The following is a 15,604-nucleotide window of genomic DNA, read 5'->3' as shown; positions in this document are numbered from 1 at the left end:
ACAGAAGAAAGATTAAAAAAATGTAATAATACTGAGAAGAGAAAGATGAAATTCGATAGTGAAATGGAAGTGAGGATAGCGCATTAGTGAGAACAGCCAAAGATAACCTATCCCCCCACACCAGTTTCTGACTCAATTTCTTTAAATCTCCCCCCCCCATTTTTTTAAACTTTTCTTTTTTGTTGTTTTTTGTTTTTCTTTTTTCTGTCTTTTTTTCTTTTTTTCCTCTCTTTTTTGGTTTTTGTTTTTTGTTTTTTTGTTTTTTTTTCTTTTTTACAATGGTTTAAGTCCATTGGCAGAAAACCAAAATTGAGACAAAATCCCTCCCTTACACCCTTCTCTCCCTTATCCCCCCCCACACACTCCGTGGTTCTACATGTGCTGAAAAGAGAAGAGTAAGCTTAGAATAAATCTAATGAATCAAAGGAATAAATGATAATGATAGTAAAGAGTAAAACTCAAACCCAAAAGACCACAACACTCTTGTGTTGTCATTGTCTGAGTGTCTGTCCCTATCTCTCTTGGAGGCTGCAGGCATCAATTTACATAGTACAACCAGTAAACAAGGTTGAAGAATCCAAAGGTGATTGGAAAAATGATTCGTGACCATTTGTCAATGGTGCTGACATCTGTCAGGTCTGGGATTTTGAGCTTCAGCTTAGATGATCGCCGGCGGAGACGGCAGTTGGCGCGGTTGCGGGCCGCGGCATGGTGGGTCAGTGGGATGTGGCGGTCTAGGGTTGGGTGGTGACCAAATCCATCCCGAGAGGCCAGCTGCTTGCGGAACTGGATTCCTGAACCTTCGAAGGACATGACAGAGTTTCGAGAGTCGCCAACACTGCTCATCATGTCTGTGGCCAGCAGCTCGTTGTTCATCTCCAGAGTGCTGAGGAGGATGTTACCATAAGGGTCAACCTAGAACAGGGGAAACAGAGAGAAGGATAGCAAGGAAGTCCCATGCACAGCACACACATGGCTATGCCATCAGACTAAAAGGGATGACTTTGGACTGGTTTTGGTGCAATGATGCCACTGGCTAAGTTATTTGTGGGCACTGCACCTGGACTTCCACATCTGAAAAGGTTGTCCACTAATGCTGGAACTGAAGGACCAGTTACCCGCACTTGCAGCAAACTTGAGAGTTGGATAATGTGATTCTGCCAACGGAGTAGGACCAAAAGCCACAGGGGTACTTTTGGGTACACCTTCCTCTTGCAAGAGGATGGTCCTGATGAGACTGGGTTCAGGGTGACAATCAAATGATCAAGGAGAAAAAATTCCTAGTAATCACTGTAAAGAGATCTTTCTAGGCATCTGCCTGCAAAGTTCAGAAGACCTATGTATACCAGACAAGGGAATTGGAGTTCATCTCTGGTGATGAGGAGAAAGGCTGCTCCACAGCTCACCCAGGGTTGAATGAACAGTGGAGAGTCTGAATTCTCCTGCCACTACGAAAGAAGGAGACAAACCTGCTCTCTCACCCTCTTCTCTTCGTAGCGGTGGCGCTCATTGTTGGCCTTGCTGATTCGTTCACTCTGTTTCTTTTGCTGCCGGGGGCCTCGCCCGAAGAATATGTAGTTGACAAAAGCATACTCCAGGAGTGCCAGGAACACAAAGACAAAGCAGCCCATGAGATAAACATCAATAGCCTTGACGTAAGGGATCTTGGGGAGAGTCTCCCGCAGATGGGTGTTGATGGTAGTCATTGTAAGTACCGTGGTCACCCCTGCAACGAGAGGGCAGGCATTCTGTTACCAAGGTGTGAGAGGGCTCCTGAAATGGCACTCTCAGCTTTCCCATCCCTCTTCCCAGCCAGGCTGAACATCAGGAGTGATGGAAGAGGCACAACTGGGAAGGAAACTAGTTATTCTAAGCCTAGATATCCACTATAAATTGCTGCAGAAAATAAACCGGCAGCCAACAGTGGGAGAAAATGTCCAAGCTGAGTATCATCAGGATGATGGAGATCAACATCCCACTGTTGTCTAGGTCCTCCCTGACCCTTCTTCTTTCCCTCAGTGAGGTAGGGAGCATTCAGTTTTGCTCTCAGTATTTCAACTTCTCCTCCTCCCCACTTTTTTCCACTTTATGAATTCATCAGGCTTCCCTAGGCAATGCTGAATGGCTCAGTACCCTTGGCATGAATTTACAATCTGCTTTTGTCTTTCCAGTGCCATGAACAAGAAAAAGAGAGAAGAGCTTCCCTCTTCATGACTTTCTCTTCTTTTGCCTGCCTCATAGCCTTCCATCTATATCTTTGACCACATCTGTTCCCACCTTCCTTTCACCAGCTTTACCATGCACTGCTTCAGCTATCTTTACACGCCTCACATGGCTCTCATTCTCTCCTTTTCAAGTCTGCATCTTGAAACAAGCATCTCTTGGTCTCATTGGCCACATTATTGTTCTTTTTTTCCACCTTCTTGGTCTCCAAGTGTATGATATCCCATAGTTATTCTCATGGCATTCATTCCTCCTCTTGAGCTTCTTCTCAAACTCTTCCCTCCTCCAGTCTCAGGATGGTCCCAAATCTGTCTCTTCTACAGTTTTATGCAAGCTCTGAAAAGACGACAATGGGTCTTCATGCTTCTTTTGGGGCAGTATCTGTGCCTCTTCAACCTAGTCTTCTTTTCTCTCTTTTCTACCTCAGCTGTCCTGCTTTTCTTACTTACCTTAATGATTCCCTTTTCTTCTAGTGTCTCTTCTCCTCAACTCCCTGTTGGCAGTTCTCCAGATCATATCATTTGTCTCCAACTCTTTCAGTCTCCATGACTTCATTTATTCTCCTAGTTTCAGCTCCCACCTTTACAGTGATAGCTCTCAAATTTCTCTCTGTATATGCTGGATCTCTGTTTGTCCTGTTTCCCCCTCACCCCTACCATGTATTTACTGTCATTCCTGATAAAAGACTGAAAGAACCAAGAGTTTTCGGTTCAAACAAGAGTAGAGAGAAGGGAGATATGACAACAGTTTTTAAAATATCCAGAAATTTGGTGCAAAGAAAGGGGGAATAACCTGTTCTCCATGTCAACTAAGAATAGGACAAAAAGTTCAGTGATTTAAACTGTAAGGGAGACCTAGAACAGAGAAAAGTAAGAGCTTTCTAACAGTACAAGCCAGTAAAAGGGACAGGAGGAGGCTGTTGAGTCTCTTTCTTTGGAGCTTTTTAAGGACAAGTTAGATAGAGAGCTGTCAGGTATGGCTTAGGAGGAGCTGTTCCCATCCTGATCTTCTATAGTGTTTTTCTTCTGTCTTCTTCTGTGAATCCAGATGTCAGCAGAAATCCAACAGCTGTTCATCTCATCTCCACCCTTCTGTCTGTACTGTCACTGTGCCAGCAAAGTCTGCCATGATCTTTCTTTTTCCCTTCACTGGTAACACTAGTGCCAGTGCAACTTACTTTTATAATTATAAAGGTAATGTTCTTGTTGTCCCCTCCCTGTCTTTCTGCTCCAGCCTCTCCAAATGACCACATTCAAATCCTTTCCCTTATCCTCCTTTGTACAAACCATCCTTCCTCTGACTCTATGCAAACCTCTGTCTTCTCCTAGAACTAATTTAAATCACCAGACCTTATCTGTAAGATCCAGCCTCCACTTTTGCTCCATTGCCTTTCTGAGCCTTTTCTCACTCACAACTGAAATCCTTCTCCCTTCTCCTTTGCCTCTTCTGTTTTCTCCGAACTTTCTATAATACTGCACAGCCCCATTCTCAAATGCCAGTCATCCACCCTTTCTCCTATTCCTTCTTCAAAATTCTCATCTGCAATCCACCCCCACTTCCCTTCTGTTGCTTAAAAGACCTTATTTTTTCTTTCATATAGGAAAACATCCCTATTTAGGGGAGCATGTGTTTAAGAAGAAATTCGACTTTAACTACTGTCCCACATTTGCCTTGATAATGAAGATCTTCAGGTACAAAAAGTATTTGGGGCATGAAATATCATGAGAATGTGTAATGCCATTTTAATTATTTTTATCATCTTTCAGCCACTCATTCACCATCCTTACTATTCTTTGTCCACCCATTCTCTGAATTTATCATCCAATTAACACATTACCAGCATACCTGTTGATTAAAAGGTGCCCAGACTTTTTTCTTAAGAAAACAAGTACCAACCAGAGTGAGAAAACTAGTGTGCTCATGGCATGTCACAGTATCATATGTCAGAAGATGTGGCCGTTTACGTCTTTGTTAGAGAATCTAAACTTCTACCCACAGAAATTTACAGTGCAGTTTTTACCGATTCCAATAATATGGACTAAAGCTTTGGAGGTACTGGCTTTTCTAATAAAAAAGTGTCTCTGCAGGCAGAATATTCCCAGGTTGTCCTTCCTTTGGGAAGGAATGTATGACAGAACTATCCGATTTGCTTCATTGCTCTCTCTCATAAAAAAAAAAAAAAAAAAAAAAAGAGAAAGAGAGAGGTATTTTCCTTCCCAGAGCTACTCTAGCTGACTTCTCAGAAAACACCTTCCTCAACATATAATGAAAAGGTACCTACCCAGCGCCACTCGTGCAGCAGAAGCATCATAATTGATCCAGAAGGAGACCCAGGACAGGATAGTGATGAGGATGGATGGCATGTAAGTCTGGAGGATGAAGTAACCAATGTTCCTCTTTATCCGGAAACTCAAGGATAAGCGGAGATATGAACCTGTCAATGAGATATTAAGGAGAGATGTTGTCTGAGAGGAGGGCAAGGCTGTATTTATGGTAAGAGCCCAGGTTAGAAACTGGAATTTCATTTGGAAAATGTGCTCAAGAGTCAGTGACAGTGAGGAATCTCTTTTCTTTCCTTCCTTTGATTTTGCAGACTCGTCAGCTTTAGGGAGAGGCTCTTTAGAGTCTGCTCAATTTGCTCAGAATATTAAGAAGAAAAGAAACTCTGCCTAAGTAATATTATTATGTCAGATACCATGGGAGAATGTCCATTCAGTACTCAGATGAAACTGCCATTATGTTACTTGCCAATAAGATACAGTCTTGCATGGGAGACTTTAACCCTGTATCTTGACGCAGTGAGATGATTTTCCATTGTTTCATGTGCTAGCTTTTCCTCCAAACAGCAAAGAAGATCTGGATCGCATATTTTCCATGCTGTTCTAAAAACAGGTTATAGTCAAACTGGGCAAATTCATATGCAAATGGAGCTCTTTAAGTTAATCTTTAGGTCTTTTTTTTTTCCAAGTTCCTGCAATTTTCTCCTAATCTTTTAACAAAGCTAATGAGGATAGTAACAGCAATAAGTACTTTTCACTGGAGCAGGATCATTTTAACAGAAACAAAGCATCACCTCTCTCTTTTCTGTGAAACAAAGTCCAAGCCTTTCCCCCTTCCCACCTCTGTGCCTTCAGCAGCATAGTAGGCCGGTCTGATGTATGGGTTTAACTGCTGGCTGGCAGTTATATCAGTATGAGAATAACAGTCTTTAATGGTCAAAGTAAACTGGGAAGAAAGGAAGGTAGGTTCTCTCTCCATTATTTAGCTTCTGCATAACTTGAACAAGGTACTTTACCTGTTCATCTTTATAGGTCTTGGCTATTTAAACTGCAAGCTGCTGCAGGGGCCGGGACTGCCTCTCATTGTGGACCTCCAGAACACCATGTACAATGGACTCTTCTCCTGGCATGCCCCACAGGCACTATTGTAACAACAGCACCATCTGCCACTACCACTGATAGCCTTTGGCAGTGATTTCATGACATTTGGAAAACCATCCTATCTCACAGATGTGTGGCACACTGCTTTGACAGCGAACTGCATGCCAGATCAAAGAAAAGACAGTAACCAAAATCCAAGCCCCTCCAACTATTTAACTAGCAGTATTTCAACCATCCAGGGTATTCTCTCTAGGTCTTTTGACTGTGGTGTGCAGATGGGTTTCTATCATTCCATAGCTTTTTAACAGAAATATACTTCTGCTTACTGTTACACCTACCTTGGCTTCAAGAACCAGTTGCAAATCACACAAAAGTAACACAAAGGCTGAGAACCTTCTGATGAGGTTCTGTTTTGAGCTCAGTTGGTATTTTGCCTGAGAAATGAAAATAACTGCAGAAAAAAAAAACACTCTATAACTTTCTGAAGATAGGCAGTCAAAAAAGGCAAATTTGGTAGGCACAGAAGACACCACTTTTCCAAAGGAGCAGGATAAGAGTTGAAGACCTTAAGTTAGTGCTTCAGTATCTAAATTAGAGGAGTAAGCAGATTGACTTTGATCAGCACAGGGTTTACATGTTCCATTGCATCCTTTGGGCAGAGACTCACCAGTGGTGAAGACCACTTCCCTGCTGACCAGCCTCTGCTCGATTATGGTGAACTGCGGCAGTTCTAGCACTTCCATCCCCGTGACAGCAGAATCATTTCCTTGCCAGAAGAACACAATGTCATCAACTGTATAACCATCTGCAGAAAAGCACAAAGAGAGAACTAAGCTGACAAGCTGGAGGAAATGGCATCCCCATTTTTATTAATGTGATCTAAAATAGGATCCAAAATGAAAGCCCGTGCCATCAGATGGCAAGTGTAGTCTTTCTTCTGCTGATACTTTGGTTCATCAGCTGAGCTTGGCAGTATGGTCCCCAGGAGAAGAGAAAAAATTGGTCAGAGCTCCTACTTCTGGCTAGGATTCAAGAGGAAAAAGTTGGGAAATAATCCCTCAGCTCTTGATCTGTGCTAGATAATCTCCATGGCTGACATGGCAGGGACTCATCATATGCATCACAAACCTCTGTCAAATGCACCAGCCCAGCATTTTGCTTTTAAAAACTGCCACCTTTTACCAGAAGGGGGAGATCACACAATACTTTTTGATGTGGACTTGGTAAATAGTACCTCTAAGTATTAAAAATGCCCAGAGAGAAAAATATTTACAACAGCAGTGGAAAAAAGAAATCTGAGCATTGGAGCACCATCCTATTCAAAACATTCTCAGTTAAAATTTGAAGCTGGGAAGTGGACAGAGTCTCTGAGATAGGTAGTTGCTTTTACTAAGTGCCGGCTGAAAAGAGCATTAATTGGGAAAAGAAAGGAGGAGTCAGGTTGGCAACAAATGCTTATCTCTTTCATTTTAGGGTAATGGTTTCATTCAGAGGTTAACTACATGAAGGGTTCAGCCTCTTACTTTAATGCCAAACCATCCCTACCAGGTAACAAGAGCTAAGCAGGCTGGAAGTACTGAAGAGCCTGAACACACAGCCCCAAGAGCAGGGCTCAGAGACTCTCCAGTTGCTCTGGCCTCAGTGGGAGTGAGGCCCATGGCAGCAAATCATGTAGCTCTGCTCTCATTGCTGAAATGATCACAACCCTGACTGGGCCCTCAAGAACAAAGATTCATCCCCACTTGAAAATTAAGACAGGTTCTGGCAAGTCAGGTTGTGAAGCACCATAGCTGTTTCTGGACCAGACTGTTTCTTATTCCAAGCAGCATGTCAACATGCAGAACTGAATGGGAGCACCTCTGTGCATACACAAGCATGAAAATGAGGAATGCACAGGCTTTGGTACCTCACTGTGAAAGATTTCATTTAGAACATGAACTTTACCTGTGCCCTGAGACAGCTTTTATTTACAGCCTGCACTGCAGCACAGCAGCCTTCCCAGTCCATAACCCTTGCAGCAGAGACCTGCCACCAAAACCAGCAGCAGTTTATCAGTGAGGCCAGTGGAACAAAGAGCTGTTCAATGCACTATGGAGGAGGAATTCCCCTCCAAAGCCTCAGAGGCATAAGGTTCTCCTGGATCAGAGTTAAACTTTTCAGGATGGTGCCACACTGCAGCTCCATAGCAGATAAAGTCCCGAGTTACTGGTCTGATCTCAGAGCTGAGCCTGCTTTGAGCAGAGCTCTGAACGAGAGACATCCTGAAGTCCCTTCCAAAATGAATTATCTTACGACTCTGTAGTCTCCAAACCCACATCTTGCCTGCACTCTCAGTCATTACTACAGTTATCCACAGATGCTAAAAATAATAACAATAATAATGGCAGAAACAAATGCTAAGCCAGATCTGCTCCTGGTGTAGCTTAGCTAAACCAAGTCTCTGCCTCCTCCCCACTACTGCCTGCTTCTGCTCCCAGTGCAGTAAATGGTAAAACATCCACAGACATAAGTCCACAAAGCTTCAACTTCAGGGCAGGAAGGAGCTGGACCAGGAAGATCATCTGTTGCAAGCACTGGAGTATCACACGCTATTGCACTGCCTCCATTATCCCAGTTTTGTGCACAGGAACTGATTATTTGTATCTGGATGAAGCATCTCTTCAAAAGCAAAATACTGGGACCAAGTGTGGAAAACATCAAGAAGCCGTGGAGCTCCCCACTTCTCTTGGTGGTTGATTCCAGTGGCTTAAACACTTGTAGCTAAAAATACTATGTGTAATTTTATATTTGAATTTATCTGGCTCAGACTTTCAGATACTGGTGGTTGTTCTGAATTTTTCTGCTAGGTTACTAAGCCCTTTCCATCCAGCATTCACCCTCTGCAGAGGTGCATGCAGCCTGTAAACAAGTCACCTCTTCATCTCCTTTGCAGTAAACAAACCAGATTGAGCTATTTAGGTTTCTTACTGCAAAACATCTGCTCTAGCCCTTGAACCACTTTTCTACATCTTTTCTCAACCTCTTCTGATTTCTCAACTTCCTCTCTAAATTATGGAAACCAGAATTAGACATGGCCCCTTTCCTAGTCTTACCAGCAACATACACAGAGGCCAGTCGATCCCCTGCTCTGACTCACTGCTCCCCTAGTTTATATAACCAAGGCTCACTCGAGCCTTTTTTATCAGAGCCCTGCTGTGAAACCTCCAGCAGCAGTACTCAGCCACTGCGACCCCTTGATCTTTTTCACCAGTGGATACTTCTCTGGATGCAGTCCCTCAGTCTGTCAGTCGGGCCTGGGTTCCTACATCCAGACACAGGGCTTCGCATTTAGCTGTATTCAAATGTATTCTGGATGCATTCAAATTCGGATGTATTCAAATGTGCAGCAAGCAAGCCACACAGACTGCTGTCTTCATCATCCACAAATTTAACAGCAGTGATTTTAAATTTACTTCCTGATCAGCAATGAAAACGTCAAATTACAGTAACTAATTTTAGGAGATCTCTCAGTTAACTAGTTCCTACTCCATATACTCTATGACCTGCTGATATCAGGTACCAATCTGTTTTTTTGATCATAGCATTATGCAATATGAAATCAAACATATTTTTCAGGAAACCATTTTTTAAAGTGATTCTAAAGGGAAAGGTGGTTCATTCTAAATATAAATACTTCACTTTGATTTCCAGCTTTTAAAAGAGAACCAAATTTCCATTTTACTTTTAAAAAGTAAAAGAACGTTCAAAAAGACAAGTCATTTCAAATTTAAATACCATAAAGTATTGATGTAACATTTTAAAATGTCAGATTAACAGCCTGCTTGTTGCCTACCTCATCACACTTTTGTTGAACACTGGCACACCATTACGCAGCGGTGTATGTAGCAAGGGCTGCTCTTCAGGACAGGGGGAATCCTGTCTGATCAATAGATCACTGATAGATAAACCTACCTTGGCAATGCAGGTTTATCTTCTGGACTCTCCTGCAATCTTCTTCTAGCATCGTTCATGTCATCTAGCTGTACCGTTGGCCACTGTCCCTTTGCCACGGGCATTTGACAAATTTTGGGGCCAGGGAGAAAAAGGGAAGGTACCACTGCTAAAGGTAGTGACAGGACAAGGCAGGACACCCAAAATATCCAGGGAGATGAACTGCACAGCTCAGGGAGGATTGCCGTCCCGCCCTAGGAAGACCAACTAACCCAGGTGTCTGCTGTTTTGTGAGGGGGGACGGGGTGACCAGGCCAATTTGCACAAAAACAGGTCCCACGGCTGCAGTCCGTATGGGTGTCCTCTGCAATTGCCACTAGCTGCTGTGGGATAGGAGACTCCTGCCACCCACTGCTGCTTAACAAATCCATCAACCAACTATTAAAGGGTTATTTTGGTGGGTTTTTTTTTTTCTTTTTTTAAGCAAGCCATGAACAGGATTATTGTTCCAAAGTGCATGGACATGGAAACAAACAAAATGGAGCCCTGCGGATTCATATGTGCCAAGCGTGTAAGAGACAAAAGCTTTGAAGAAATAAATGTTAAATCTCTTCATCTCTGCATGGATTTTAGAAATATTGTAAGGAAATATAGCTTTGACTAACAAATTGGCTTGACGTGTCCCATTAAGAACAAAATCGCAACATGGGGAACTGTGGGTAATTCTCTGCCTTCTGTTTTCTTGGTTGTACGGTAAGCTATTCTCAAAATACTAAAAAGTGCCAGAAATGACATGTCATTAGTGCCTCCAGCAGGACCTAATTTACATTCCATTACCCACCACGCCAAGTGCTGCAATCGCTGCGCATCCTAAGCAACCCAAAACACGAGCGGGAGCTGGGGCTCCCAGGCACAGGCAGGGCTGCGAAGGCAACACAGAGCTTTCTGACTACGAATGCTGTGGAACCTCTTTTATGAAAAAAGCAATTCTCTGATAATCACCACTGAAGCTGCATCATCATTACTGTGAGATCTGCTGTTCTGGACCATTCCTGTGGGGATACTGTGGTGCATTTTTATGAGGGAGAGCTGGACTACCTTCACCACTGTGGTCAGGAAAAGCTTTTTATAGGAATCAAAGAAAAATTCATGTGGGAAGGGACTTCTGGAGGTCTCTAGTCCCACCTCCTGCTCAAAGCAGGGTCAGCCACAAGGTCAGGCCAGGTTAGCCAGGGCTTCCTCAGTGCTAACAGAGATTCCTATAGCCCTCTTGAGAGCAAGGAGGATCTTATTTCCCAACCCACCACTGCAGTTCCATTTTTCTTGGCTTTTCACCCATGAAGCTCCCTCAACGGGGAGCCTGGAGTCCTACCTGCAGCCCCTGGAGTGGCTGCAGGTCTCCAGCCACTTGCAGCTGGATCCATGGAGCTTGGTGTGCGTCCTTAGGGACTGGTGGCCTATAATGCCCCCCAGGGAGGCAGTTTCCCCCTCCCACTGCCCGTGCATGGCTGTCATGGGGTGGTGCAGGAGGAAGGTGCAAGGCATACGCACAGCTCTCGATTTCCAGTGTGCAGTTCTGCTGGTCCAGGGGGTACCTCCTCAGATCCATCATGCAAGCGGCTGTGGTGGTGATTCTGAAAGGGGAAAAACATATATATTTAAAAAAAAAAGGAAAATAAAGAAATGAGGAATTAAAGGCAGATGAGAAAGGCAGCATTTGGGGCTGCTGTTTCCCTGGTAACCAGGGAGAGCCATGGTGGGAGGGAGGGAGGTGTGTGGGGTGGGGGGCTGGATGCAGATCACCCTCAACTGCATAGCTTAAATCTTCCATGACTCACGTCAGCAAGGCAGTATCTTTATTAACAAGGTGGGGAGGGATTTGTGTTCCTCCTCTATCTATCCATGAGGGAGACAAAAAAGCTGGGAGTAGGCAGGGCTATGGACAGGGGAGAAGAGGAGAGATGTTTCCATTTATAAAAGGGAGACAGAGGACATGTGTCCACAAAACAGAAAATGTGTTGATTAAATTGCTCTGCAATGAGGTATGTGGAGGAATCATTTATCATGATATCTCCCCCCTTTCCTCCCCAGTTGTCCTGGTGACCTGAAGCCAGCCCCCCTTATTCATACCCCCCCACCCACATCCATCTTGCAATCTCTGAATGTGGATACCCAGAGCCCAGCAATGTGGCCCTCCCTTCCCAATGAAGTGCATCGCTCCTGCTCCATCGGCTCTTGGCTCTGTTAACAGATTCATTCTAGTACAAGTGATTTCACATTCAAGATTTGCCTAAGATGGGAGGGGTGCGCTCCCTTCCTCCCTACCCCCCAAAATACACAGAGATTGAGAAGGGGGTCCATGCTGCTTTGGGGGTTGGCATCAGAGCACATGGGGAGGGCAGAGACATGTGGTACCCACAGCACAGTTTTGCAGGGGGGTACAAAATTGGGGCAAAAATTTTGCATGTGCTGATAGCTGCACCAGCAAGGAGGATTCGTGCAAGTGCATGTTACACACTGCACACAAAGGAGCATCATTCTCTAGGCCGGGGTGATTTTGGGGAGTGGGTTAGATGGGGTATGAAGCAGGGATGGAGCAAATCAACAGTTAACTTACCAGCTTGGCCATGCTGCCCTAGAGTTAACAGGCTGCCCCTATTTCTCAAATATACTGCTCCCATCACCCTTTAATGCAGTCTTCTTCCTGTGCAACGTGTGTGCGCATGTAGCACTGAAGAGGGGGGAGAGACTGGTGCATTCCCCCCCTCTTTTTTCAATTAACCATCTGGAAGGCATTAATCAAGCTGCACATTTTTTACTATGTAGGCATAACCAGTGAACTGTTAATGAGAAAGCTTTGTTATCTTCTGAGCCCTGTGGCCTGGGAGAGAGAGAGAGAGAAAGAGAGGAATAAAGAAAGACAAGAAAGAGCAGAAAGAAGGAAAGAACGAGACAGCAAAAAAGCAAAAAAAAAAAAAAAAAGAAAGAAAAAGAAAGAAAGAAAAAAGAAAGAAAAAGAAAAGAAAAAAAAAGGCAGGGGGAATCAATGAAGGAGGAAGAGTCAGACCAGAAAAGGGGAAGGTGAAGATGGATGGAAAATTGGAAGGGATGGGGAGAAGGATAGGAAAGATAAAGCACTCATTTGAAACAGCCATACATCGGGGTAAGAGGGAGAAAGGCAAGGAAGGCGAGCGTGCACCGCTGAGCAGCTGTCTCTTTAAGAAATCTCGTGTGCTAAATTTATCTCTCTGCTGTCTGTGAAGACTGTTTGTAGGAGATGAAGCCTTGAGGAGAGCCTTTGCCACTGCCTGTCGTGCTATAAATAGATTCAAAGAGACGGAGGGAATTTATATATATCCTCACTGGGTCTAGATACAACATTGCAACTGCCCTCTCTCCGAGCAGGGGGCCTAAGTGAGCTCTTAACCCTTTTATCTGTAATGCGGTTAGGGTGTAGGAGAAAGCACAGAGGGGGAGAAGGATAACAGCACAGGAACCACTTAAAAATCATCACAGTGGCTTTGGGAATGCAAGTATTAGTTTTACAGCCTCCAAATTTGGCATCTCTGGGAGGACTGCTGGAAATACACTACCTCTCCCACCCTAAGCCTCCTAAACCAGGGCACCTGGACACAGGATGGTGTGGTGTAGGAGAAGAAATGAAGGTACACCTGGGGGTAGCTATACCTTGACAGAACAGCCCAAAGTGGCAGGTGCAGAGTCCATCATGGCCAGGCACTGAGACCAAGAGTCACGAACAGGTATGACTCATCCCCCCTGTGCTGCACACAGCATATATTGTATATATTATACCGCACCCGTGGGAAAGAGCAGCGACAAATGCATTCTTCTATTTTCCCTAAAGTGTGAGACGCAAAAATGAATTAAATGAAAAATTTCCACCCCATTTGTGGGACCCTGTGGGCTAAAACCTTTCCATAATGTCTGTCCCAGGGTTGCTGCCTGGCTGGCTAATTTTGCCACACAAAGGACATTTGGAGGAAGCCTTTTCTGGCATGAGAAGGATCCTCTAGCCTCTCAGCAGGATTTGCTTATCACCTGCAGTGCCTGTTGGAAATGCAGAGCACGACACAGTGAGCTATGGCTACCACACTCCATGCGCCAAATCCTGCTCACACTAACAGCTAGCATAAATCCAGAGCCACTCCACTGATTTTTGCAAGATCACACCAATTTACATCAGCAGAGATTTACATCAGAGCAGAACTGAGCCCTGTTGATTCAGAGTAAAAAGAATCTAAAGACAGTAGAATGGAAAGGAGAAAAACAGATTAAGATGCCATCAACCCCAGAGAATCAGACAGCATTTCCCCTTCCTCTGTATTGAAGGGTGGGTGTATCTACATTGTTCAGCATCCTTCAGAGATATCTCAGTTGGCTCCAGGTCCAGAATTTCTAGTGATCTTACTGCAACACTGCTTGGGCAAGTTACAACTGGGAATATCTAGCTTGCGTGTTTTATTTCTGAGTCTGGGCTAGCACAATTATTCACTGCTGTCACCTGCTTTTTCAGAGCATTTCTGCTGCAGTGCCATAGCCCACAGTGCAGGCATACACAGGAAGCCCTAAGGGACCAGCAGCATGGGAATCACCTGGATCTGGAGCTCCTACAGTGTGATAAGATGGGAGGTGCAGCTGATCTGTGGTGCTGGGTTCAATTTGCATCTTATCTCTGGGCTTCCTCAACCTTAATAAACCAGCCCTTCCTGGGATGGTTAAAGCAAGTGGTATCCCAATGAGGAAGATTTTTAATTCATCAGGTCTCAGAAGCATCCTAGACGCCAATGGTCCTTTGTTGTCCCCTGCTTGGGGTCCACAGGTGAACCAGAGCATCACAGTCACATTCTTGCTCCCCCAAGGCAGGCCTGGCTGTTGCTGCTTCATGCAGCACCCATCAACTTCAGTGAAGCCTGCAGCTTGGCTGTAACCTCATCACCCACTTGTCCCTAAAATATAGGATGTTGGTGCCCTAGAGGAAGCCAATAAGAGATTTTTCTAGCTCCTTTGGTGGGTGTGTAATATAGACCCACAGGACACAGCAAAATAATGAGAGGTTCTGTTCACCTCATATAGCCAAAAGAGTGCTAGAGCAAGATTAGGGCACACCAGTGACCCTGCTGGGTCACTGCACATGCCATGCATAGCTCATCCAGAAGGCCATGGGACCAACCTCTACCTAATGCTTTGATGGTTATGTACTACTTCGATATGCTCTAAATTGTTGCATAAAAAGATGTGTTCGCTTGGCACCCACAACAAATACTGCATAGGGAGGACTGACTGGATAGATGTATGAGGTGGTGGCTGCACAGTAAGCACCACAGTGGGCAAACATACTTAAGGGCTGATAGGAGAGTAAGAAGTGGAAAAATGAGAAGAGGAAGAAAGAGTGATGAGAAAGCATTGATAGAGAAGGCAGGAGTAGAGAAGAGAGACAGGAGAGTATATAGCAAATGACAGGAGGCAACTGAGAGAACAGAACAGAGGAGAGAAGAGGGGTGAGGAGAACTAAGGGAGAACAAGCTGCGGAAAGGAGAGTGGGAGAAGAACAAGAGGTTAAAAGACAGAAAGCAGAGGAGGAGTGAATACTCATTCTGTGAGAAAGGAGATGAAGAGACAGAACAAACCATCCCCCTGTAAACAGTTTCAGACAGGGCACACCGCCTCCAGGAGGAGAGAAAAGAGAGAGAGAGAAAAAGGAGTATGGGCTGTAGGGGGGGGGGGGAACACCAGGGAAGGATGTCACCTTCCCTGTGACATTCCAAACGGGCACTGGAACCTGGCCAGGCTGTGTCTTCTCCTTTCTTCTCCTCTTCTCTTGCTTTTATACCCATCTCTATCCTTTTTCATATTTGTATGGTGTGAAATTTCACCTGCCTTAATGGAGATTCACAGAGACACTGCCCATCAGAGGCTCACCTGCTTTTTGTGTGATGCACTCAGTGAAGTGGTCTGCTTTCCCAGCCTCCCACCACCTGCTGAATCTGGCCACCACCACCCTTTTCTCATACTAGCTCCCCTTTACTTCCTTCTGTTCACTCCTTAAGGAT

The 15,604-nt window shown here is 44.6% G+C and overlaps 1 protein-coding gene across 3 annotated transcripts in view; it reads right to left on the bottom strand.

Annotated features, from left to right (window-relative positions):
* Positions 1-537: 537 nt before the first annotated feature.
* GABRQ (gamma-aminobutyric acid type A receptor subunit theta) overlaps positions 538-15,604 on the bottom strand; it is a 70,423-nt gene continuing 55,356 nt past the window's right edge. For 2 of the 3 annotated variants that reach the window (XM_062584498.1, XM_062584499.1), the window contains 5 exons: positions 11,085-11,167; positions 6,271-6,408; positions 4,505-4,657; positions 1,482-1,726; positions 538-915 (listed from right to left, as the gene is read on the bottom strand). In XM_062584498.1, coding sequence (XP_062440482.1) covers positions 538-915; positions 1,482-1,726; positions 4,505-4,657; positions 6,271-6,408; positions 11,085-11,167 — 997 coding nt within the window. Of the gene's footprint in view, positions 916-1,469; positions 1,727-4,504; positions 4,658-6,270; positions 6,409-11,084; positions 11,168-15,604 lie in introns of all 3 variants that reach the window. The other variant, XM_062584497.1, reaches the window with a different exon arrangement.

This window comes from Rhea pennata, chromosome 11 (assembly GCF_028389875.1).
Source record: "Rhea pennata isolate bPtePen1 chromosome 11, bPtePen1.pri, whole genome shotgun sequence".
NCBI lineage: Eukaryota > Metazoa > Chordata > Aves > Rheiformes > Rheidae > Rhea > Rhea pennata.
This window is presented reverse-complemented; position numbering and strand designations above follow the sequence as displayed.